At 38.6% G+C, this 26,577-nt stretch overlaps 1 protein-coding gene across 2 annotated transcripts; it reads right to left on the bottom strand.

Annotated features, from left to right (window-relative positions):
• On the bottom strand, nt 1-25,348 carry LOC139735963 (RAD50-interacting protein 1-like). 2 transcript variants are annotated; one of them, XM_071646716.1, is made up of 13 exons: nt 25,181-25,348; nt 23,612-23,853; nt 20,975-21,205; nt 19,041-19,181; nt 16,311-16,467; nt 14,904-15,017; nt 13,894-14,116; nt 13,146-13,283; nt 10,188-10,387; nt 6,908-7,003; nt 6,257-6,411; nt 3,772-3,952; nt 1-123 (listed from the first exon to the last, which is right to left on the bottom strand). In XM_071646716.1, exons 1-13 carry the CDS (start codon nt 25,331-25,333, stop codon nt 1-3), a joined length of 2,154 nt encoding a protein of 717 aa, XP_071502817.1. In that variant the 5' UTR covers nt 25,334-25,348. The 2 variants fall into 2 exon arrangements, with proteins under 2 accessions (XP_071502817.1, XP_071502819.1); XM_071646718.1 differs by having other exon boundaries at nt 20,975-21,148.
• Between the last annotated feature and the right edge of the window lie 1,229 nt (nt 25,349-26,577).

Genomic DNA, 26,577 nt, shown 5'->3' with positions numbered 1-26,577 from the left:
TTACTCCTTGAAGAAGTTCTCTGGTCGCTGCGTGAATTCACCGAAGAGCGGGAACAGACCCTTAGTCATGTCAAAATGAATCTGCGCTGCTCCGCCCTCATTGAACTGACTCGTCAAAATTACCTGCCAGTCAACAACACAGAACAATAAGTGACCAACTCCAACATTTCTTGTCCTGTGAATTTGAACACAAGGGACAATGAGCTCCCACATTTGAGTGAACAAGTGATATATGTGACCTTGTATCACAAAACCAACTAAAATTCGCATGTGCTGATTTTGTGTGAGGACTGAAAATAGGTGAAACTGGTCAACCTAGCAAATCTTGAGTCTTTCATATTTTCTGAAAGAGCAAGTCTTCTTCTACATTATGCTAAAGTTTGGGATCACAAAATGAACAAGAAATTGTGTCTTTCACAGGTTTTCTCAAACACTTTTTTTTTTTGTAGAATACGGTAATTAGGTGTGTTTTATACTTGTTTAACATCTTGTACACACTCTTCAATTTCAACTCCAATAACTTTAGAAAGGATAATGCTACTGCTTTGAAAGTTGGCATTAATCTTGGACAGAATATGTTGATAAAGCATGCTCAATTTCAGCTTAACCCTATTCTAACTGGGCTATTTGAGACCAAGTTTTTACTGGGGGGGGGGGGTATTTTGACCCCCCTTCAGATCTCGGGCGCCGATCGCGCAATCACCGCGAAATTTTGCCTGAAGATAGAGCTGGATGTCAACTACAAGATTACATGGTCATACAATAGAAAAATATTGGCTTTCTATTTTTAATAAATTAATTATGCAAATTTGTGCATGAAATCATATTTTCACCTATAACACCATTAAAAAGACTGGAGGATTGCTAAATTTTTGTGTCAGAATTCCTCAAGACACATCAAACAATTTTCGTGTAAAAAAATAGCACAATTGAAATCAGTTTCTTTTGTTTTTTATTGTTTTGTTAATTTCTTATATATTTTATTGTTTTTTCGACCTATTGTTTTCTATTGTTTTTTTGCCAAAATTTGTTGCAGGCACTTTTTCAGGCTTATCTACACTAGAATTGATTAATTTCAATGGTTAAAAGTTGAAATAATCTAATTTATATCAATTAAACCAAAAAACACAATTTGCATTGGATTTGCACACGATATCATGAATTTGAGCTGTTTTTTGGTTGACATGCATATGCAAAACATTACGTAACTTCAAAATGGTGTACCCGGACGTCGCAAATTTGGTCTTAAATATGCGGGAGACTTCAATGAAAAAAGTCATGAAACGACGCAGCAAAATTGTGCGCATTGCGAAATCGTGGCGTGAAACGTCGAGGGGTGGTCAAATTGACCCCCCCCAGTTAGAATAGGGTTAATCTGATAATCTCTTCATTGTTGTTGCTCCAGTGGTTTACATCCTGTTTTTTGTCCCATTCATCACACAGCTAGCACAGTTTGGTGAAGATTAAGTACTTGAAAAGACTCTGTACTTCAGAGCCTCTTTTCTCGGTTCACACTTTTCTGGAGCGCGTGCTTTCTTTCCGATATTTAGAAAGGTTAGGAGACTCCATTTGAATTGAGGTATACATCATTATAAAGCATAAAGTTTGCTCTTTCAATATCTGCTCTTCAATATAAATCCATGTCTGGCGACTTTTGTTGGTTTTGTGAACAAGTGATATATATATCCATCACTAGGCTTTTTAAGCCTTTGTCTGCCATGGGCTTTAGGCAGTGTGCACACTAAGACAGTGCTATGGGGTTTTCTGTGCCAATCAGCACTCAGAGCACATATAGTCTTATGCCATTGTCTTCTAGAATCTCGTGATTTCCTTTAAAAGATAAAACATGGTTTCCATATGCCTGCAGAAACTGCCAATTTTGCCCTAAAATGGATACAACACAATCACGTATACTGACATGTATGAAATATTACTGTTATAACTTGATTTCAGCACGGGTAATGACAAAAATGCAAAATGTTAGCCAAAAAGACATGCAAAAAACATTGCAATATGAGAAACATATCCAATCATCATGGTTGTCATGTAACGTTTTATGATCAATTACAAATTGGGCCATACATGTAGCTGTATCCATCAATCTTTGTGTGGGTGTTAATTGCATACAGCTTGTAAGAATATACTACAGCTGCTAGGGCATGATCGATCATCATGTAGTGTTTTATTTTTAATACACAATACTGAACAGGGAGGGTCTGGTACTCTACAGTTATCCGGTAATCTAGATTATTTCACAATTTTTATCTCACAAAATTCAAAACAACTTATCATACGGCAAACTGCATCAACAGCCACAGTCACACTGACAAAAGATCTTTAAGTTTAAGATGACAAAGTCTTCGCAACCTTTTGTCGTCCATTCAGACTGGCAGCCAAACCTCTCGACTTTTGGATCGAGAAGTTTGGGTCACTAGTGTGCGTGTGCAAGAAAAAAGAAAGAATGATTGTGACTGAACAATACACTCCTGTTCCTCACAATGACCGTGGGCTTCAGAGACACCGTCTGCAAAAAGATGGTGGACTGGTCACATGACAAACTTTGCAAAGTTTTAGTTGCTAGCCTTCACACTGGCAAGAGATCAAGAAGTTTGGCAGGGGTGGGGGAAATACCCCCAGTTAGAGTGGGAAGTTTCAGGAGACGTTTAGCGATGAAGTTTGCAGTCACACTGGCAAATCATTGAGATCCTAAAAATAGCAATCTTAAACTTTTGCCAGTGTGACTGCCGCTAGTGAGACAAGTTTCTTAGTAGGACCTTTCTGTATATAGTATTGTATAAAAGAAATTCCCAATGGTGTTAGATTTGGTTTGAGTCCTTCTGAGAACTATATTTTACCTTTAAAGTCTGTGAGGATTCAATATGTCGGAAGGAAGAGGTCATTTTGTCACTTATAGACATGGACACTGCATGAAAATCCTATCAGAGTTATGGTACAGTTTCATTTTCTTGTGGCCAACTATTGAAGAAAATATGTAATGCCAACTGTACACACATGAACTTGGAGACAAATTGTCACTAACATATAGATGAGATCATTTTCTTTTTTCAAAGAGAAAATCAGAGATTACCATACAAACAATGCTTGGAAAAAGTGAAGCTGACATGAACAAACATACAGTGTTCATCAGCGACAATAACATGGGTTATTTCATTGCCTGTGCTTTCATTTTGCATGTTATTTTTATCACTGCTGATTAGAGCCTCAGTGAACATAAACATTAGCTGAAAGACAGATATTTATAAACTCTTTAATGTGACATAACAAAGGCAACTGATTAGAAAATTGTGCCCTGTTTTTGTCATTTACCCACAATTAGTTGTAATGATTTTGTTTTGACATTTACTTTAGGCACTAAATTTAGATTGGTGGAAGCTATACATGTCCTTCTGAGGCAAAAACAGTAACAAGATGGGGTACTGTAATCATGTTAAAGTAGTCATTAGAATCATTACGAACAAAATATATGTATATATAAAATGACGGAAGAAACAAATAAAAGCACTCACATAACAAGCTTGTTTCCACAAGGTCAAAATTGATTTTTGTGTCTTTGACACCTTGATAAAGAAGATATGACCTTCATATAGTATTGATCAGTGCATCACTTTGACAAACACATTAACACAAAATAGATTTCTATGGCACAGTCTTGTGGCACACTGAGTATAGGCACTTGCATACCAAAGAATAAATTCTGATGCAAACACAGTATTTATCTTTATTGTTTGAAGTAAAAATAACGCCATTTACCTCCTGGAAGATGAATTTGTTTAGTTTGCCAGCGATGCCTTGCCACAACTTGTCGAAGAGATAGAAAGTGAGTTGGTCTCGTATTAGGTGTAGTCTCTCTTTCAGACTCTGCAGCATGTCACAAGCTGTCACAGACAGTGCAGGCAAGATGTAGTCTTTTGCAGAAGGCATGGAAAACCACCTGTTGAAAGAAATTTATAATTCAGTCAAGAACAAGACATTTCTATACCACACCTAAAAAGATTCTAGCTGTCCAATTGGTCAATTGCTAATCATGTGACATATAATACAATTTATAGTGTATAGAATGAACTCATGCAGTGGAACCAAATTTCACACTTGGTGAAAGATGAACTATCACATGCGTGACCACTCTCTATTTGTATAATATAGAGATATTGAGAGGACTCATACCTAAGTACATCTTTTGTGTTTTCATATTTCTCAAACTGAAGATGTGTCTTTTCATGTACATGCTTTCAAACAACCTATGAATCTTACACTCACAAAGCACCCCCACTGACAAAGAACAACACTTCATAACATACTATAAGTTCTGAGTTTTCCACTGAAGTCTAAATTTCCATATTTTAGGCTTCTCTTTGAATGTGTGCTTTAATACTAGAATGAATCTTTACTGTCAATACAAACTTTACGACGAAGTAATTCTATTCTGAAAAAAAAAAAAAATATGTGATTCAATGTTCTGCAGTTCCACATTCTAACTTTTTCTTTCTCTTTTAACAATTCTCACTAAACTTGTCTCTATCTCTGTCTATCTGTCTCTCTCTCTCTCTCTCTCTCTCTGTGACAAATGTAATAGTAACAACAATAGAGGGCCTCAGTCCCAAAGGCTCATTAGGCAACATTCATATTTGTACCAGTTCTTTTGATCCTTGCAGGAAAATACTTCCTTTTTTTCACCCCATGTGTGTGTTTACAAATGTATTTGAAGTCATCTACCCCTTCAGAATAAATGAATACACTCTACCAGATTTCTAGCTTGCAATGAGGAGTAGTGAGAATCCTAACCACAATCACTTCTGGAATCTTTACCACGCAAACAAAAACAAAAAACAAAAAATGGGGAAGGGAAGGCTTATTTGATGGCTCGTTCATGATTTATGCATGTGAAACTCATATTTTAGAAAGTTGAGAAACGAAAAGAAAATTAGACTGAACTGATTTGATTGATTTCATTAGGCCACTATGGAAGCAATGAATGCAACAATGGAACCCACAACTATTTAAAGGGATGGTATAGTTTTGGTTGAGATAGGGGGATTCAGATTTTTAATTTTTGCGAGATGACCAGAGACCACTTACATGAAATACTAAAGAGCAGACAATTCTATGAGGAATTAAAAGTTTACTTGATGAAGATCAGTTTTGAAATGGCTAAAATATCAAAATATAGGATAACAAAGTGGTCCAAACAAAAGGTGTGTCCCCCTTTTATTAGGAGCTCTTTGTTTTTGGATATCTCAGCCATTTCACAACTAATTATCATCAAATAAACTTTGAATTCCTCTTAGAATTGTATGCTCTTCAATATTTCATAATAGGTTTCTCATAATCTCCCTGAAAAGCTGGAAACCTGAAGCCCCATCTCAACCAAAACTATACCATTCCTCTAAGTCCCCTCTGAAGGGCTGGACACCAAAAATAAAGCGCCTTGCCTAGGGCCAGATCCACTGCAGATATGGAACTCACAACAGCACCCTCATGGTTTGACATTCCATGGTCTTATCTCCTGAGCCACAACAGCTCCTCACAAGTGGTGTTTATTTTTAAATACCTCCAGTGGCATTCATCTTTAAATACACCGCAAGTGGTATTTATTTTCTCAGCTAAGGACATGATGCTATTATCCCAAATCAGGCCAGTGCACGCATTGTATAATGTGCACAAACAAAGGAGGCCAGCACATTTTCTGGGGTTTTTTTTTTTTTTTTTTTTGGTTTTTTTTTTTTTTTCATATGAGTGCATTCAAACTGATTGCTGTCAAAAAAACTGCTCCTTGCTGGAAAACATAACATGAAATACGGCAAATTATGTATCATTTTACAGAGGAGAAAAGTGTCTGTATTTACATGATTGTATGAATCACTAGCATTTTATTCATTCAGCAATGACAGCATTCAAAACAATTCTGAAACGAATGGTTGCATGCGCTTTTTAAAACTACGGGATATCCCGTACATGGATTCTGTGATGATTTGCATCAACTTCACCGCACCGTTTCTTAACAGTTGCCAGCCCTGACAAGTTATCAGTCTCTGACGATTACCACAGTAACAGTCAGTGAACAGAGCTTCTCAGCCAATCAAAACCAAGGATTTTACTGAAATTGTAAGAGACAGGCAACTTGTAAGGGTTGACAACTTTCATGAAATGGTGCCCTGGATATTCCACACCAGGCAAAACACATTGTATGACTTAAAGTAGTGAGGTTCTCATAGAAGAAGCCCCTGATCCCACTTACTTCTCTTTTTGGTAGTATCTGGCCTTCTCCTTGATCTCCATGACAACGGTCTTCTCTATGGTGGCAGCCATGTCTTCCCGGAGTAGCTCAAAGAGGGAGAGGATCTCATCAAACACTGTCCCTGACAGTGCCTCAGTGGGACTCTCATCCAGGAGCTACATGTAAGTACAGATTACATCAATAATCATAGGATGATAATACGAATGGTGATAATGATAATTACATCAAAAAAATCAAAATTAATATATGTAATGACCATAAAAAATATCAATATCAATAAATGTAATGATCATGGTGATGATGATAATAATCCCAACAATGACAGTAATAACGTTGAAAAACATTATCATGCAAAGATAATAAGTGATATGTAAGAACAATATCAGTAAAATATAATCATTACTTTGTAATCATTTTTTACTATCAATGAAATGACTAAAATCTTCAAAAACAAAACCACTGATAACAAATATTTATTCTACTACATTTCCACCACACTGTATCGATTGAATGCTCTCCAGCGTATTACCTAGGTCACAGGATGTGAACTCAATCAATAACTATCATGTGCGTCGTCTTTTTCAAACATGAAAGGAAGTGACACTGTCTGAAATAACATCTACAGCTGTGCAGATGTAGGACTCCCCTTACCGTGGGCAGACTTGGGGATTTTCCCTCGGCTAGCTGGGCGTTGAGCCTCTCCATGCGAGCCTGCTCTTTGGAAAAGTATTGCAGCTGAAGAAAGAACTAATGGAGAAGGAGGACGAAAGGATGTGGAATGGGTTACAAGGTGACTGTCTGACATTTAAAAAAAAAAGTGTGACTTCTTGTTGATGTCATTGAATGGAAACACAATCTCCAACAAAGAAACAACTCATCATGCTACCTACAAGACAGCCCTATTTCCATTACTCTCCATGTGCTTTGTTATCACACAGTACGTACACATGTGTGTACAACAGTTTGCTAAATACGATAATTTGTTCCAGAAGAAGAACAAGAAGAAGATTAATGACTATTGCATAAAATGCAGTGCAAAATCACAAAGGAACGATTGAATTCATATGAAGTGAGCCAAATGGTAACTGACTCTATCAAGTATGACATGCAAACACATATCGTTCTCCTAAACTTAATGTTATACGAACCATGCAGGCTACATACAGTGTACTCCTGTTAAAATGAATATGGTTATAACAAAATTCCAGTTATAACAAAGTAAATGTTTAGGCTGCAAGATTATCCGCTCTATGTTTTTTATTGTTTATTTCTTCAATTTCAATTTATCTTTGATATACAAAAGACAACTGCCAGTCCCGAGGACTTTGTTATACATGTAATGGGAGTCAACAGTACCAGAAATGGAGATTTTGCCACATCTTTCGTTTAAATTTCAAAGCGTAGCAGTGTTTTGAAATACAAACTATTTCAGTTCATATGAAGCATGTTGCTATAGCGTTTTGAACTGACCGACAGTTTTTCAATGTCAAAATCTCCTGAACGCCTGACCACGTCTAAATATGAAAAATATATACAGTCAAACCTGTCTATAGCGGCCACCCGAGGGAAACGAAAAAAGTGGCCGTTATAGACAGGTGGCCGCTATAGACAGGTAATCCAACTTAATGTGCATTGCCTTTACATGTACATATATCATCGTTGGATACGTCGATAAGTATTTAATGTACATAATGTACTATGCGTAAGTATACACACGTGTATTTCATGCATTGAACAATGCCGGTGTTTATGAAATTGTTGCACAGTAGCATGTGTACAGTCGTGAAGAAAGCTTTACACTAGTGCATTATTATGACTGAGTAAGTGATGAATGCAGCGGTGGCGATCACTGAACGTTGCCCATAAATGTCTGGCACGGCCACAAATCAGAAAAACATGCTGAATTACCGGCTCTGTGGCCGCTATAGACAGGTTAAAATCTACCGCGGGAAACAAAATTTGTGGCCGCTGGCCGCGTTAGACAGGTGGCCGCTATACACAGGGTCTTTAACAGGGCTTTTCTCTCGGGGGGATTTTTCAGTGGCCGCTGTAGACAGGTGGCCGCTATAGACAGGTGGCCGCTAAGACAGGTTTGACTGTATATATATGTGACCCGCTACAACAAAATGGTCCTAAAGTCGCGCACGGTCGAAGCTGTGAAAATCGAGTTTTGAAGTCAGAGCATCAAAATTGGTCAAAACTTACGATTTTCTGAATTTGACATATTATTAAAGTCTGACATGTCTTCTATCATCTGTCTAAATTTTGAAGCAAAATGATGGAAGGAAAGACTAAAAAATAGCGTTTTTCTAGGCCATGTTTTTTTGGCGTTTCAACGAAGCAGAAACTGGTTCGAACATTTGGATTAAGCGCCACACATAGGCTCCGCCCCTAACAACGGCCAGAGTGATCTCATTGGTCAGTTTGCTGCTTGCCGCTAACCGAAGCGTGAAGCTCGCACACTGCCCAGTCGACTGGTGCGTGCTGGCGGGGTGCGCTATGCCCAGCCACTTCTCCTGGCCTCCTGGTCACTGATTGGTCGGTGAGGAGACCGTCGACGCTGTGTTTGAATGAACATTTCGGGGGTTGCTAGGGCTTACCTTCTATTGTCCGGAGGTGAATACTGACTTGTGTGTCCCTTGATCATGATTGCGTCGCAAGGAGAACTTTTAGGGCGCTTTTCTCGAAACAGTGATTTCCCAGACGTCTCGACATGCTCTTTTTTGAAACATCGATATCTCTGCAGCCGATTATTTTTATAAGATGTGTTTAAATATCAATTTAAAGCAGAAAGATTAGGGAATTGTGTCATGCAATTTTCAAATAATCGACCTCGCCCAACTTTAGGATCATTTTGTTGTAGCGGGTCACATATTTTTCAAACTTGTGTTTGTCTGGTGGCCAGCTTATTCCCACTTCTCTGACAGGTTTTTGGAATTAGAGAAGACAAATTATACATTACTTAAAAGCTTACATTCAGGAAAAATTATGGATACCTCAATCAGAAAAGTAATGTAACAAATCACAATGTGGGGTTGAGAGCATGTAAATGCGTAAGAAATGCGAGTTGGCACGTCTATCACCGGTAATGTATACATAGCATTAAGTGGGACATTCAGTTTTTATGATATTGCTACCTGTTTGATTCACATGTCTTCATTTGGCCATTGTACACTATATCAACATGATAGATATGGATCTTTATGTGTGTGTATGTCACCAAATTGGTAAATCTAAAATCTCTGTACCAATGACATTTCAAGAAAGTGTGCGTCTGTGTGTCTGTGTGTGTGTGTGTGGTGTTAACAACGGGAAAGTGTGCATGCACATGAGTTATGGCCAGAACAAAATAGCGTATGTGTGTGGATAGTGTGCGTTATGGCAACCAGCTTCAATTTGGGATATTGTAGTGTTTAACTCCAGGTAAGCAGGGAAACATTTCACATCAGGCTTATGTGCCCCTTTGTTTAGAGTATTTAAACCAAATGAAAAAGCATCCTCTTAAGGCCCTACCCCTAGGGGTACATAATTATGTACCTTTATAGGGGTATATAATGCGCCTGCCTGTTCTGCATATAGACGAATAGCACTTCACACTTTTCAAATGAGGAAATGTGACCATTTTTACAAGTTACCTCGATTGTTGTGCATGCGCCTATACATTACATGGAGCCTACCTAATTCTTTAAATACTAAACTGAATTTGAATATCATTTTTTTTATGGTTTTCAATTTCATTTATTCAAGTTAGCATAATAGAGAAAAATAATCATTTTCAAAAACAAACAATCATGAAATATGCACTCATACCTTGAAGAAACTATCATATCCTCAGTTGACACATCTTACAAGAATGTGTGTATGTGTGTGTGGGGGGAGGAGAGGGGGGGGGGGGGAGAAGGAAAGGGAGCAAAGGTCATGATGACCTCACCACTTGTTCAGACCACTCGGAGAGCACTGTGATGATGTAGTGCACTCCGTTGAGCATGGCCGTGTAGTGGTCTCCGAGGGGGTTGGAGGCTTCCTGCCTCATGACCTGGAGTAGCCTCACTCGGAAGTCATCCAGGAGCTCAAGCTGCAAGTCCAGGAAGCGGAGGTGGTGGGTGGGGGAGTCGAGAGACCTGTAGCGCTCTAAGGTGTGGTTAAAGAGATGGACAACAGAGACATGATACAAGTTAATATCCTACTGCTAAAGGAGAATGAAACCCCAAAATATACGATGATTAAGGGGATGCAGCAATATTACTGAAACACATTAGCAAAGATTGTTGGAATTGGACAGTTGGTTGAAAAGTTATGAATTTTTAAAGTTTTGGTGTCAGTATTGCTGGCTAAGACTGCAACAGTTTGTGACATCACTACGGGATAAATAGAGAAAATTCAACATATTTTCATTTTACTATCATAATGAAAGAGCACTTGACTTTCCTTCTCTGAGAAAGTAGGGGGAATAATAAAAATACCCTTAAGATGTGTCATTGGCAAGTCGAGAGAACATGTACTTTTCCTTTAAAACATATGTGACCAGCAACAACAGTTTCAGGCAAAAGTCAGGAATTCTGAAAATTCATTTTTTCATCGAATCACATAGCCCATTTCTTCAAGGTCCAGTTTACCTTTGGGAGCAGTCATCTGAAAAATGTTCAAGATAACGCCTCTCATGCATATGTGTAGGTCTCTTGTACCACAAAACACCCTCCCATAAAAAGTTTTGCAATAAAGCCTAAGATATATTAAAGGAAATGTTAGTATTTTTCTCAATAAACCTGAACGGTATACGGTTTAGTCTGGAAACATTTTTATTATAACTATTGTTCACATTTTCTATATTTAACAATACTTAGCATCGATTGTACTGATTCAAATTTTCACAGTGGTTGTTTCTACCCCTAACTCACATTTTAGAACTATTTTAAAGCACTAAATGCTGGGTTCTGTTTCATCTGCAAATGGTAAATTATGCCTTTAAGCTTTGCATTGATGTAAAATACTTGTATTCCTCGGTACTGTAAGTGGGCATATAAAGCGAAATGTAATTCACTTTTTAATTTATTAACCTGACAAAATTGCGAGAAAACAGGCTTTGAAGATTCACCTCTTGCTCAAAGACAATGTCAGAGCGGCGATGCGAGGTGAGAATCACCCACCCGTACGATGGTGCCAATCGAGATTAAGCTCCGCCTCTATCAACCACAGCACCTTCTGATTGGCTCACTAAGAGAGTCAAATTTCCCTAGCACCTTCCTCAGAACTCAGCATGCGGAGCCGAACACAATGGGTTTCTCTCGGGTTTGTTTACCACTACGTCTTTCAAGATGGCAGGTAAGATAATTGCAAACCTGCTGGTGTTTGAGTGTATACGTATGGTGCACACATTACCGAATGGCATCCAAACACCCCGCCTGTGTGTACACATAACAGGAGCAGGTGGCGCATTGTTTTTTTTTTCAAGCCATGCATGTGTAGCACTGTGCGATGGTGTTCATCATAGAAAAAACACACACACACATAACTACTTAGTTTGGCGCAATCTTGACGTTCAGTATCAATATTGGTCATTTATGACTGCTCCTTTTCTCTCCTCTGCTGTCTCTTGTGTCAACCTTCTGTCATAATCATTTACTACGAGAACACATTTTTGAGAATATTGTATGTTTTCTTTTACAAGATTATGTCATTTTGCTGCAATTGAAATGTGAGTTTTCGATCGCATGTTGCACCATTTGTGTGGCGATTTGCGACTCTGATGGGTTCAAACCATGTTCCCCATGTATCTGTTTTTACGTTGGAAGTTAGTGTACATTGTAGCTGTTCACTTTTTGTGTTACTTCCGCTGTCGAACATAGCGGTAGAAAAGCTTGGATAGTAAAAGCCAAAGATCGGACACTGCAGAGCGAGTGTATCTATTGTGGCAACAACAATGGAAGATGCACGCGTGGACAAAACATTCCCGAAACGCTGCGAGACGTGTCTCCGAAAGCCGAACTGTGTAAATGTGTGCGACCCACCAGCCAATCACACGCAACACGCCGCACCGTAGCAACAATGGGCACTTTGGCGCAGCGTTCGAATGAAGATCGAAACTGACAAGTGCGATCCGATATAGGGTGTTTAAAATTCCATTTTCGCTTGGAAAAACTTAATCTTATGCTACGAAATTTAGTGTAGATGTAGAAAACATATCAAGGATTCTATTTCTGCAAAAAAACAAAATCGACAAAAATAAAGGTCAAAATCTTCGTACCCGACTAGGAGGGAATTTGCTCTTGCGACTATTGCCTGAAACCGTTGTCGCGGGTCACATATGTATTTTGTGGATTTCTCTCTATATTTTTTTTTAACTGTTGTCCTGCAGTGACATCATGCCCTGTAGTAGTCTTCTCATCCAGTCATGGCTGCATCAAAACTTTGAAAATTCATAACTTTTCAAAATAGCGTTTGGTTTTCCTCAAACTTTGCTGATGTGTTCTACTAAACTTGCTGCATTAATTACGTCATTTTTTTGTGGGATACAAATAACCAACCAAATGCATGAACAAATGATCCTATGTGGATGCAGTGGACAAGGCAAATGCACGGTGTCATAACTACACAATGACATACGATGAAGTTTGCAGTTGAAAGGCCACATTCATCACCAGCTCATCTGCTAAATGCTCTGAGAGTAGACGGAGAGCTTATCTAACTAAAAACACAACAACAAACACAAGAATTCAGTGAAATTATTAACCCACACAGCTGGATTAGGGCAATAGGTTGGCATAGAAATGTAACATGGTATGATCAGTGATGGATGCTAAACCTATATATGTGCTCTAACAGCTACTAGTGCTTTACAACCCCATACACCAGTACAAACCACTGCAGGTAGAGAAGCAGCTTGACTAACCTGTAATGACTAACATGAGAGTCATGAATCCCTCTACACACTCAGGAACTTTTGACTCATCAGCCTCCATCATGTCCTTGTACTGGGACACCCAGGCTGATGACGAAGATAGCAACGTCTCCACTTTCCGTACCGCAACTGTGCATGCAGAAAAGACACAGAGAGAATGTGAAATCCAAAGCAAACATGAAAGTTCTGTGACATGGTACAACCACAAAACAATAAAAAAACGTTGTGACATTCTACCAGGGAGAACGGTACATGCCAGGAAGATAGTACTGGTGGCAAATGGTTTAGTTCCAATAAATGTTTGTTTGTTTCACTTCCATTTGAGAAGATGGCTGGATAGCCCATATTCAGGTGCAATAGCTGGTCTCCCATGGGGTCCAGTTGGATGTGAGGCGGACCACTTCACCAGGATCATAAACCCTGCTTTTGCAATGAATGAAGGACCTCCATTTTATGTCCTATCCAAGGACATGTTCCTTTATGTATTTTGCATTCTGTATTATGCCTCTTTATAGGGGATGGTATGATTACACACAATATTGCTCAGATAGACTTGGAAATCAAACCCAGGTCATATGGATTGGGAGGCAGATGCGCTACTGACTGAGCCAAATCACCACCCTATGCAGTGATTTTGTCAAGAATCATTCAGATATCTGAAAAGATATTTCTGTAATACCCACAAATATAGTGATGTCCTAATAATTTGATATAATATCTCTTTGCCCAAGTGGCTTACTCTGTTTTTCAATGCCGATCCACCGATCAAAGCAGGCTGCTTGAGTGAGGACATGCAGACAGCCCGGCTGTGAGGGTGGGTAGTGCGCACTCCGCAGCTCTTTGTCAAAGAGGAGCAATTCATCAATGGTGTGGCACAGGAGCTGCTCATCAAAAAGGAGTTCTGGGATATCATGCTTTAACTTGGCAGCCACCAGGTGCAATAATCCTCGGATGAATTCCGTCTATCATTACGAAAACAATAACAAAAAGTCAAAAAAAAAAAGGAACAAAATGGTTATAAACATTTTACAGGTGACTGCTGTGCAATCCTGGTACCTTGATACACCACCAATGACAAACTGAATAAAAAATGCACACATTTGTGTCTACTGCTACAATTCTGCTTCTTTCTAGTGACATTTGCTTTCTGAATTTTGATTTGATTTGATTCACATATTTTTTCATGGGACGCTTACGTACTGCAATAGAATGCATACATATTAAAATTATCCTATTTTCGATTTTTGTTCTTTTATCCTTTTAATACTCTTTATGAATGGGCAATGATGTATCATTACTTTCAGCTTTCTAAATTTGGAAGAGAAATAATCTTGAAGTATAGTAGAGTACCGGTTCATACTCAGTAAATGTGATTGGAATCCTCTGACTTGGGTAATTAACTTTTATTCGTTGGCTGTTCCCTCATGATAAGCCCTGTGCTGCAATACATTTCTGTGCTGTTTCGAAAGTCATTAAAGACAGATTAAAGAAAGTACAGGGTACTTCCACAACCTAATATTTTCACAGCCTATTCACTATTTCTACGATGGCATCTACCATATTAACACTCAGTAAGAAATGTCAGCATTACACTTTTCAAGACTGGTGCATTGTAACTTTGGACTGGGGTCTGGTGTGTTTTTGATATCAAAATCGTGATCATCTGTGATGGTCTAGGGGAAGATCAGGTGGGGCATGGGAGACGGGATGGGAGATTTATGGACTTGTATCATTTATAACTCCCCTTACCCTTGCATCAATTACTGCAGTCCCATCTTCATCCAGGATAGGTTGAATCGTCCGCTCAAGGAATTCTGTGTGGTCTCGTATCCAGTTGAGGATTTGTGTGAAGTACCATTCAGGCTGTAGGCATAATAAATGGAGAGAAATTACACATTTCACTCATCTTTTGCCATCCTGGCAAAAGTCATCCTACCACTGGTTTCACCACAAGTGTTTAGAATCTCTATACATGTATCATTCATTCCTAAATAATTTTATCTTGTTTCTCCATCTTGCGGGTATCCATGCATCATGTCTCTTGATGGATCTGATGGTTTGGCCCTTATTTAGCCCTTGTTCTGAACCTTGTTTTGGCCTTCTTTTCTTGTCCACAACGTACATCTCCACATGCTTGGCACCATGCATTTGGTCGTAACTTGTCCAGCCACTGATCCCCCCCCCCCCCCCGACTCTCGGCAATAGGTCAGTTTGAACAAACTACTCTAGTAAAAACAATGTGACAGGTATACAAAGGAGCCACTGTGCTACAGTAGAGGTTGGTCACATTTCGGTCCCTAAACACCAACAGCTAATTTGAGGACTTCTGTACTAATTGGCAAAAGAATATAAATCAGCTCATGTGCCAATCAATAAGCAGAGCACATAGAGGGTGAACTTTAGTAAGATTCCTATTAATGTGACAAGTTTTCACATTTCATTCAATGTCAAATCAGGTCTAAGTTGTTGTTACTTGTTTTCTATTTGTTACATGGAACTGTTTCTCACAACTGAAGCTTGATAATCCCTTACAATCCCTCTAGGAATCTTACGTCTTCAGAGTCATCTTCACTTGCTGTGCCATAAACCCATAATTCTCAGGTGATTGATAACTTTTATATGCTGGTCTACTTCTATGGAATAAACTCCCACAAGACATTCATAATCTGTCCTCCCTTACTAAATTTCATTCAAAACCTGGTGATCTAGACAAGCATTTCTGTAAACGTTTCCTTCATCCTATTTCTCAGATCTCTCTTCATGCTTGCAATATGTTTTCTCTGCACCATGAGCATCTATTCACGATGGTTCAATGACATTTGCTCCCGTGACAACTGCTCTCATGAAATACAGTATCTGCATGCAATGCCTAGCAAATTCTACCCTCAAACATAATCTTAACCCTAATCCTAATCCTCACATCAAACTAAACCTAAAACCCTATCACAACCCTAACCATAAGTTCTTGGAGAAAATAAGACAAGAGCAATTGCCACAGAAGCAAATGTTGTGTCACCATTCACGATGAATACTGGCACATTGCAAGCGTTTGTATCATTATCATTTTCACAGGTGGTCTTTTTTGTTCCCAAAATACTGAATAATTTCCCACTTGGCTACCATTTTCGGTGGCTTTTGAGGCAACAACACACTGACCTTGTCCAAGCTGTTGGTGAGTTTCTTGCCGTAGAAGTGATACTTAAATCTCTTTTTCAGCGGCTGTAGGAGTAGCTGGAGGGGGAGGAGGAGAGGTGTGGAGCCAGGGATGACAAGGTAATCTTGAGATGATTTGTCTTCCGCTGCAAGTGCATCTCTGCATTTAACATGTCAAGGATTTTTACGCAATCTTACATTTTTTCTTCATTGTATAAAGGTCAGAACAGTTGTGATATATATATATAACTTTCTTTTAAAACCTTTTATGTGCTCTTGACATCAGCTGTAACTTGTCTGGCATTTCATCAGCATTGATCTATCCCTATCCCTCACCTGATAATCATTTAAGTTACCCCATGCATCAATGCTGAACACTATTTGAACAAAGGCCACTGGAATGCCACAAGGATTACTAATTCTTACTGTCTGACAGTCAATTTTAGAATGTCTGTACACACAAATATGCATTGTTTGTTTTATCATATCATACAATTTGCACATACATTCAGTAATATTCTTTCCAGTGTGTACTTTCTTTATTTTTTGCTTGTACACTTCGTACTACTAGGTATCGTCTTTTGTTTGATGGAAATAAAGAAATTGAATTGAATTGAATTGAATTGAATTGAATTGAATAGTGAAAGAAGCATGCCAGCTGTGATTGGCAAATGATAAACATGAAGGATTAGGGAATTACTCCATCATTCACAACCAACTACATGTAGCTTGGATTTTTGCTAAAACTGAATTGATTTTGCCATGAAAAGAAAGAACTGATAATACTTGAAGTATTTTGAATCTTTTTAAATGAATACTAAATGATTCAAGAGAGTTGACCTTACTACAATGTACATGCTCATACATCTGTTAAAATATTGGTGCAAAGACACACAAGAATAACACTTGCCATGTTTCAGGTACCTGAAAGTTCATTGCTGGGGTTTTGTTGAGCAAGATTAATATAATGGTGGATTTTCTGCACTTATTTGGAGGGACATAAAATTGACATTAACTTTTTTTAACAAATGGAGCAAAGGAATTGCTAAAATGGCTGATGTTCAATGGTAGCTTACTGCAACTTTTGTTTGTACTGCACATATGACCAATTGTTGACAAAGCTCTAACGACATTACAATCAAAAGTTGTGTCACCACAATTTTGTATTCATGCACACAAGATAAATGTTTATAGATGGTGGGCAGCATGCTTTCCAACTTGTATTTCCTTGCTCATAGGAGTTACCAATTATTATCATTATCATTTATCTGCCATTTCAACATAAAATACAAACAGAAAATCATATCACATGATAGAAAGATTGTGGTGATTCTAGGTGCATACTGCTGGTTGCCAGGGGAGGAAAAGGCAAACTTTATCACCGAGGCTCAAGGTCTTTCTCCCCAACCAGTGCATGCAACCAGAATCAGCTATATCAAGGTAACACAGTTACAAACGATATAAAATAACACATTATTAGCTAGAAATGTTGTTATGGCGACTGGTATGCCTCCGCCATAATGCATGGTTCTCCTACAATATGTAATAAGTGCAGTACGTCTTGACAATGTGTGATGACAGCATAATTGTTAAAATATAAAAATAACAGGTTTGTCACAAATGTATGGAATGTTCACTTCCCCTGAATGAAATTCAACTGGATGAATGGCTAGATTGCCTATGAGTGCAGGTAATTGGGGATTTGAGAATTTTTGCTTGACTTTTGACCCTTTTATAAGTTTATGCATCAGAGTAATTTTCAAGGTATGGAGAAAAAGTGTAATTTCAGTACAAATGGTATTAAATAGTAAAATAATGATAGTGTAACCTGGACTTTGACTCTTGACCTTTGACTCTATGGCCATAGAATTCCCAGGAGAATCATTGTCACTCCAGGTAGAACATGCATGTACTAAGTTTCATGATGATACCTTCAGTCACTTTCGAGATATGAAGGAAGTGAAATTTAGCACTTTAACTTGACCTTTGACTTTTGACCTTTAGGCAAGAAACTTCCCTGAGAATCTCTGTTGGGTATTACATATATATATTAAATTTCAACGAAAATGCTGCAGGCAGTGCATAAATATGAGGGGAAATAGTGAAATTTTGAGGAGTTGACCTTGACCTCTGACCTTTGACCCATGCCCCCCAAATTCCCTAGATAATCAATGGCAGTCAGTACAAGCATATATACTAAGTTCTATGAAAATACCTCAAACCATTTGCGAGATATGGAAAAAAAAAAACTTGTGATATTTTACATTTTCACTCAACCTTTGACCTTTGACCTTTAACCTCATGACCCAAAACTCTTCTTGGAGAATTTTCATTTGGTAATACAACTGTACATGTATACACTAAGTTTCAAGAAAATACCTTTGGGCATTGCATAGATATGGGGAAAATAGTGAAATTTTGAGCATATGACATTGACCTTTTGACCTTTGACCTCGAGCATGTGCATCCTAAAGTAGATAGGCACAACTGCGCCCACTCATAAATATACATGCCAAGTTTCAGTAGGATACCTCAAACAGTTTTTTAGTTACGCTGTCCACAAAATTCATTACAGCTAGGGAAGGACGGGCGGACAGACGGACAACCTGAAAACATAATGCCTCCGCCACAAAATAATTTTTAAAAAAGGGAGAATATGCACTGAATTCAAATACAAATAAATACAGATGACATTATTACATCATTGCTTTAAAAAAAAAAAAAAAAAGATACGGCAGCTGAAGTTTGAGAAGTTGGCGAAGAAGTGTGTTCAGCTTTGTCTTGAGCTCTGCAGTGGTGGTCGATGATGGTGGCATTGGGACAGCAGCAGTCACGAAGGGCCATCCAAGCAACTTTAACACCTCCTCAAACTCTCTGGTGCAAGCAAACAGACAAAAATTGATTGTCACAGCTCACATACTGACACTGACACATTCCTGCTGAAGTAGTATCAGGCATATTTGTTTGTCTTCATTACATTAAACAAACTTTTGGTTTTAAGACTGCACTCATCATGCTTACAATCTTGGGTCTACTTTGCCTTTGGCCATGTTCTTTTTCCTCTAAAAGCCGTAAGTCCAATTTCGAAAGCCCTGACAATTTCTGAGACTTTAAACAAATGCAACTGACACATGGTATGCATATCAGTATTAAAAACAGGATATCAAGTTGTATCCAGTTGAGAAATTACATCAGTTTGTAAAAATCGTTTGTTTGATTTTATTCTACTTCTTTCAGCATTACAAGCAATTTGGGGCCACTTTAGAATACCCATCATAATTTGATGCTTTAAAGATATATCTAGAACCATGGACATGGAATAAAGGTGTTCTTGATATTTCATAAATTGGAGGCTGAAGCACAAAGTGCACTGCATCTGTGTGGCCACTTGATTGATTGATTGATTAAAAGGTCTTTATTCAAATAAAATCTGAGTCGGCGACTCAGCTGCATAAAAAGTATCATTCATTCATGATATCCACCCTCTTCATCGGAGTGCCGTGGTATTCTGCTCTGGACACTTACAGTGTACATGTACATGTACATCAAAAGCTCAAATCCCAATCAGTGCGTACGTTGTGGAAAATTTGCTCTTTCCACAGCATTTCACAAAAGTTGTCACCTCTGACGAGTTGTCAGTCTCTGACAATTTCAGTAGAATCCTTGGTTTTGATTGGCTGTGAAGCTTTGGTCACTGACTGTTACTATGGTGATTGTCAGAGACTGACAACTTTCATGAAACAGTGACCAGGGGGGCGTTTCATCAACGAGTTCGTCGGAGGTTTTCACTGACAAATTTGCTATCAGCCAATCAGACGCAAAGATTTCAGTAGCTTTTAACAGTTGTCAGTGCAAATCACTGACAAAAAGTTTCATGAAACGGTCCCCAGGTGTATATAAAGTGGGTACTTGTATCTAGCACTATGAAGATGATAATAATGGTTGTGCTCTAATGGAGGTCAGAACTAACACCAAAGAGCTAGGCAAAATAGGACAAAAGAAATAATTTACCATTACTACCATGCATACAAGAGTGCAAAAGTTAATAATGCCTCCGGTGACACTTCGTGGCGGAGGCACAAAAATTTGGAAGGATTTACAGTATAGCTACCCAACCCATGTTGTCTAGAGAAAACCAGCCCTAGTTTTATTCCAGAGCTTAAAAGTGTATCAATACCCTGATAATTAACTTTGTCACATGGAAGAGCATTGTTCCAATGTTTTCTGAAAGTGGGATTTGTTACACACGTCTTATAAAATGCATATCTTTGTTACTGTACTAAGGCGAGATGCAATGGAAGCGGATGTATGGTCTGTAGCATGCATGCCGTGTTTAACATTTGCAATTGCACAGCTTGGATTATTTCAAAACAGCTGCAATGAGCAGACACAGACACAAGAAGGGCTTTTATGGAGTTCATCTGGGAACAAACTTACAGGTACTTTGTAACCCATTCTATACAGAAACCTGGTGGCCTGTGTATTAAGTCTATGGGCATTTCAGAATTCAGTATGGAAAAGGTTAATATGTGACATAAAATTGTTTTCTACAAATTATGGAGGAAATTGATAAACAATGAGTATCATATTTGGGATAACTCTTTAGGTGCTCTTTCATGTCATAAAGTTAATTTTTAGGGTAATGCCACACTTCCAATCACTCTCACCCTGCCAGTTTCTCCTTGAGTATCTTGTACCAGAAGAGTACAGTCCTGTCCACAAAGTCCACCAGGTTGTGGCACACTGAGCCCTGTAGGGACTGGCTGACCTGGGCCAGCTTGGCAAAGTGCTCCACGGCACTGGGCATGGCACTGGCCGACAGGGACTGCTGCACGGCGGAACTGTGGAACAAGGCAAATGGGGCTGAGTTGACCAGTAGAGAGCCTTGAATTTCAGTGCTGTTTAGGTGATTGAAGTTGATGAGTGGAGTGGTAGATGGATAGATGGATGGATGGATGGATGGATGGATGGATGAATAAATGAATGTATGGAAGGAAGGAGAGTTGGGTGGTATGGCAATGAGAAGAAAGATTGACGCCTTGTAGAAACAGCACAAAAATAAATCCAGTTACGTCAATGACATTATGTGCGTAAGATTGGGTTAAGGTGAAAATGAAATGACAGATGACATGATAAGGCAAATATTTTGAATTTTGTTGCAAGTAAAGTTTGCAAATTTGTTTCCATTCATGACATCAACACAATACATACAACGTATATGGATAAAAAGACAATACCACATGGTTTATGATATTGAAATAGAACACACATACACAGAGAGTAGTGCATATATCCTCTTCATATAATGGGCAGCAACAAAATTCAGAACATACAATTGTATCATAAAGGGATAACATTACAACACATTAAGGATACCTTTTGTAAAATCAAATTCATGATGTTGACAATCATTTTAATGGTGATTTAATTGCAGCAACATTGAGGACAAGATGCAAAGAATTATTGAGCAAGGAGAGAAAAAGTAGTCTCAAGGCCATGTAGATATTTCAGACATGCAGGACAAGAATACTCGACATTCCATTCAATGGAGAAGAATAACAGCAACACAAACAGAGCGTTGGCAAGAGTGAAGATGAAACGAGGCGAAGAAACAATGCCAGCAGTGATCGATGCATTCCATGGAAGGAAGGGAAGGAGGGAGAGGAAAAAGAGAAGAGAAAACTGTGTTACAAACTTTGTACTTACATACAGAGCATTCTGTACAGATCTACACGAGACAATGTACAAATGCATCACAGGAAACTATGGTCATTCTGGTGATAAGAGCAACTACTTCTATCACACAGACATAGTACAGGTGTCAGAAAGTTGACAAGCAGACATAATCTGGCCCTGTTACACAAATCTAGGTCTGGACTAAAATGGTCAAAACACAGGTCCTATTAGTTATGAAATTACATGACGATATTCCATATTCTTAAATTCAGCTGTGTAGATTATCTTTTCTGGTAAACATATCTCTCTGTCATGCAACAGGGCCCTAATCTAACCCACTGGACAGTTCACAAAGCATGCATTGGTGTGCAATGACATTCATCCTTAAGGTAGTAGTACTATTTGAAGTGATCGACTTTCATATAGGGCATTATGGAAAATTAAACTCAGAGTCATAATCAGTACTTATTGTAGATATACTTGTAGAACATGTCACAGTCTAGAAATATGTGCAAATTTTGTGTTCTGCTTAATTGGCACCAAATGTGAACACAGATATTAAGTTTGGGAGATACTGCAGTATGGACAGAAATATTCTCACCAGTAAAAAAACAGACAGGCCAAGTTGAAGTTCACAAAGACTGACGTTCATGGCACAAAAATCTAGTGCATAAAAGCTTCCATATTTACGATAAACTAAAAAGTGCTGGGCAGCCAGCACAGTGCAAAAGGATTACTAAAATGTGATGTGTTCATTGACGCCTTTGATGGTGAATCTATGTCTTAGAAATTGAGAGTACATTGTAAATGAAGTGTGCATCATAAGAAATGAATGCAGACTAATAGAATACAATATGGATGACATCAATCTCCATTCATGCTCCAATTGTCAATGGAGCTAAAATTTCAGGGGACCAACAAGCTCTGTTACAATAACTTCCATTTGCATACATAATTGGATTTTTGATGTACTTGAAATCCCCAACCTAGAAGAGAACTGGACAAATACTTATTTATTTTCAAAAGTTATGAAGTTTTAGTTTCAGTACAGCCATTGCTGGATAAGAAAACTCCCAACAATTTGTGATGTCACACATGGACTATGATATAAAGAAAACACAAAGAGAATTTGACATATTTTCATTTTTTTAGCATATTGAACAAGCACTTGGCTCGCCTCTCTCAGAAGGCAGGGCGAATAGTATTACCATCAACATATATCAGCAACAAATGAGAGGGATGTGTACCTTTCATAAAAAATGAACTTTTGTAGAATTTTCTTTATACTTTCTGTACATATAATTGTCCTGCCGTGATGGCTTCACACAGTGAAAGTGACATCACTTGAAAAATCTGTATGAAATATCACTCAGTTGGGTCTGCTATGCTGTACAGTGGTAAAGGTAGTGACTATATGTGCTGATATAGTCAAACATGGCTTGGTAACTAACTGGAGGGGAGGGGGTGGATGGAGGAGGTACTAGTACATGTATTTACAACTTGGACCTGTGCACAAACACTACTTGCTCACAATGGCAGTGTCTTCTGCATCCCTAAAGTAGTTTTGTAGAGGTCTGAATGTATCAACACTTTCAGAAGAAAAAGTCATAATTTTGTATAGTGCTAACCTTAACTCTTCCACCATTGCCATCCATTTCATGTACTCAAGGCACCGCTCCAGAGCCTGCACCTGTCTGGTCAGACCAGCGAAGTGGGTCACCATGGGCTCTGCTTGGGTCAGATGACTGGTGACCGACCGCCTGGTTTGCTTGTAGTCTGATGACAGTTTGTCCAGTTGCTCTGTTGCCGTGGTGGCTTCAAGGAGGGCGGTCTGTATTCTAGACGGAGCCTCAGTGTTGGCTGTGGACAGCTGTGATGGAAACAACATCATTCATAGCAGGCAATACTTAACATCTGTCCTATACACTTTCTCCCTTGCTAAACACATATGTGACCCGCTACAACAAAAGAATCCGAAAGTCGAGGGAGGTCGATTTTCTGAAAATAGCATGCCATTATTCCCTTACTCTTCCACTTTAATTTCATACTATGTAAAGCACGACTCATAAAAGTACTTGGTTGTGGAGATATTGATGATTTATGAGACCATGTTGAGTGGTCTAGGAAATCAGTGTTTTCAGAAAACTGCCTTTAAAGTTTTCTTGCTGACGCAATCTCTTTCTGAGGTTGTTTTTCCTACGTAACTGTTGGGGGATGCTACAACATACTTAGACAGAAAGATCCGTCTGTCCGGAGGACTCTTTTTATATTTTGCCATTAACGCTGTCCTCCGTAGACAGACGGAAGGTTGCAGTACCCATTGCTGTGTGGATGTTCTTAACCACTGTCTCTATGGAAAATTGGGTGAGGTACCTCACCCTTCTCGATTGCGTCTAATTCACGGCCCTAGGTCGGCAAATTTAAGCTTGTATAGTGAAATTAGCTTTTTAAGAATACATTATACTCACCAGATTAATGAATAATCCAACATTTTAGTAGAATTTTCAACGTAAAACACAGCCTGTCGCGTCGTCACGTTCAAACTGCAGAAACATACACTAATATCACTATGAATCTATTAGCCAATCACATGCGAGTTAGTTTCTACGTGTTTGTTTTACTAAAACATGTACCTCGCATGTGATTGGCTTACAGATTCAAAATGGCGACTTACAGCTTGCGAACGGCGATGTTGCGATATCGATAAAATTTCTGCGTTATACCCGAGTTTATGTAAGTATTTCGATTGCACAATTGAGAAATGTATCCCAAATATTGCTGCATAATGTGTCATGTCATGTCAAACTTGTTTGAATGTAAAAAAGCTGTCTGAAATTTGGTTTATCGTAACGTTTGATCTGTGCGCGACTGCTCCACACAGGAGCCGCAATCATTGACTTCGGTCTGTATACGGAGGGGATCCGTGAAGCCAGACGCAGTCTCCGCGGAACATTCCCCGACGGACAGATACAGACCGATCTTTCGGTCAACAACATACTCTGCATGCACTGACGAAAAATAAACAGGAGTGAATGAAGGGAGCGGTGGTTGGTGATTTCTAACAATACATTAGGTTCTAACGTTAGGCATATTAAAATTAGAATGCGTGGGTAATACAATGGTAAGCATAGGCCCACATGAATCAATAGGCATGGGACTACATAATGTATGAAATTGATATCAAGTAACAAATATACCTCCTGTTCGATTCGTTTCTTCTCTTCCCGGGCATTTTGCAACAGCTCCTCCACTAAAGAGAGTTTCTTGACGTCATTTCCTAGCTGCACATCTAGCATTCGACATATTTCGTCGGTAAATTGAGGAGATACGCTAGAAACTCCGTCACCCATATTCGCGTTGCAGAAATCTACGTAACGTATTCTATGGTATCTGCAAGGTGCGCTCAGATTCATCTAAAACGAGGTTTACCGTTTTGAAGTACTGTACAACTATATTCCGGACAGTTTTGTTGGTTCGTTTGTTTCGCATCTTTATAGTTGTCTGATTTTTTTTTTTTCAATGGCTATGTCTACATTCCACTCTATATAATTTTTACTTGCTGTATGGAATCAAATTTTCGCTAAAAGAGTTTTCCTTGCATAATGCATGGAAAATAATCGTAATTCGTTATTTCACTCAAGTCATAATTCCAATTAGCTAGGCCAAGCTTGATTTCGAGAGAAAATAAATAAAATGGATATCGATAAGAATAATTATCTTTTCCATGAATATATTGTAAGACGAATGAGAACATAACTCCCTGTCATGATAGAGAAACAATAACCTTGACCGTAAAGTGCTGTTTATGTTTGTTTTTGTTTTGTTTTGTTTTGTGTTTTTATGATGATGATGCCTGCTGCTGCTGCTGCTGATGATGATGATGATGATGACAATTATTTGTTAATGAGGTCAAATATCAAGGGTTTGGGGTCGGGGGGAAATCCAGGAATCTGCTGGTCGATGTTTAAGCTGCATTCTTTCCTCATGCTTTGAAATTGTTTGATACACGAATGTATCTAGTTGAATTGGATTTTATGTATGTATCATTGCATATTTATTTCATAAGGAGTGATCTGTTTTCGGAAATTGTTGCAGCGCCATCTGTGGGAACATTCCGTGACCGACTGACGGTTGATCACAGGGGCTAGTCTTTGTTCTTCATATTTGTTATGTGTGTGTATCTGTAGATAAACTGTATTATAATGTAATTAACACAGTCTGCAAGAATCTTCAGCTTATTGAAGGAGGCAGACTTAATCAAAAGAAGAAGAAGAAAAAGAAGAAGAAGAAAAAGAAGACCTTGGCCATAAATGGAGTCAATGGTTTAATGCTTATGTTAGAAGTTTGATATTGTGTTTTTCATGTTTTGAAAATATATGTATCAGTGGCGGATTCAGAGGGGGCCGCAAGGGGCGTACGCCCCCCCCCTTTATTTATCATAAAAAACAAAAGAAATAAAAAGAAAAAAATGAAATGAAACCCGCAAGTGGCACCAAAAATTAGTTACGCCCCCTTTACAATATTCCTGGATCCGCCCCTGTGTATGTAGTCTGGAATAATGTAAATCGCTGTATACAGTGGTAACTAGGATGAT

This window comes from Diadema antillarum, unplaced genomic scaffold (assembly GCF_040938485.1).
Source record: "Diadema antillarum isolate AM-2024a unplaced genomic scaffold, OU_Dant_1.0 seq00000615_RagTag, whole genome shotgun sequence".
Lineage (NCBI taxonomy): Eukaryota > Metazoa > Echinodermata > Echinoidea > Diadematoida > Diadematidae > Diadema > Diadema antillarum.
The sequence above is the reverse complement of the archived record's forward strand: the minus strand, read 5'-3'. Positions and strand labels throughout refer to the sequence as shown.

Excerpts from the sequence above, each read along its gene's own strand:
- LOC139735963 (XM_071646716.1), bottom strand. The coding sequence starts at position 25,333 with ATGGGTGACGGAGTTTCTAGCGTATCTCCTCAATTTACCGACGAAATA. Across the intron at positions 19,182-20,974 it reads CTCAAGGAGAAACTGGCAGG|AGAGTTTGAGGAGGTGTTAA; the intron begins GTGAGAGTGATT and ends TGCTTGCACCAG. Across the intron at positions 6,412-6,907 it reads AATCCCCAAGTCTGCCCACG|CTCCTGGATGAGAGTCCCAC; the intron begins GTAAGGGGAGTC and ends ACTTACATGTAG.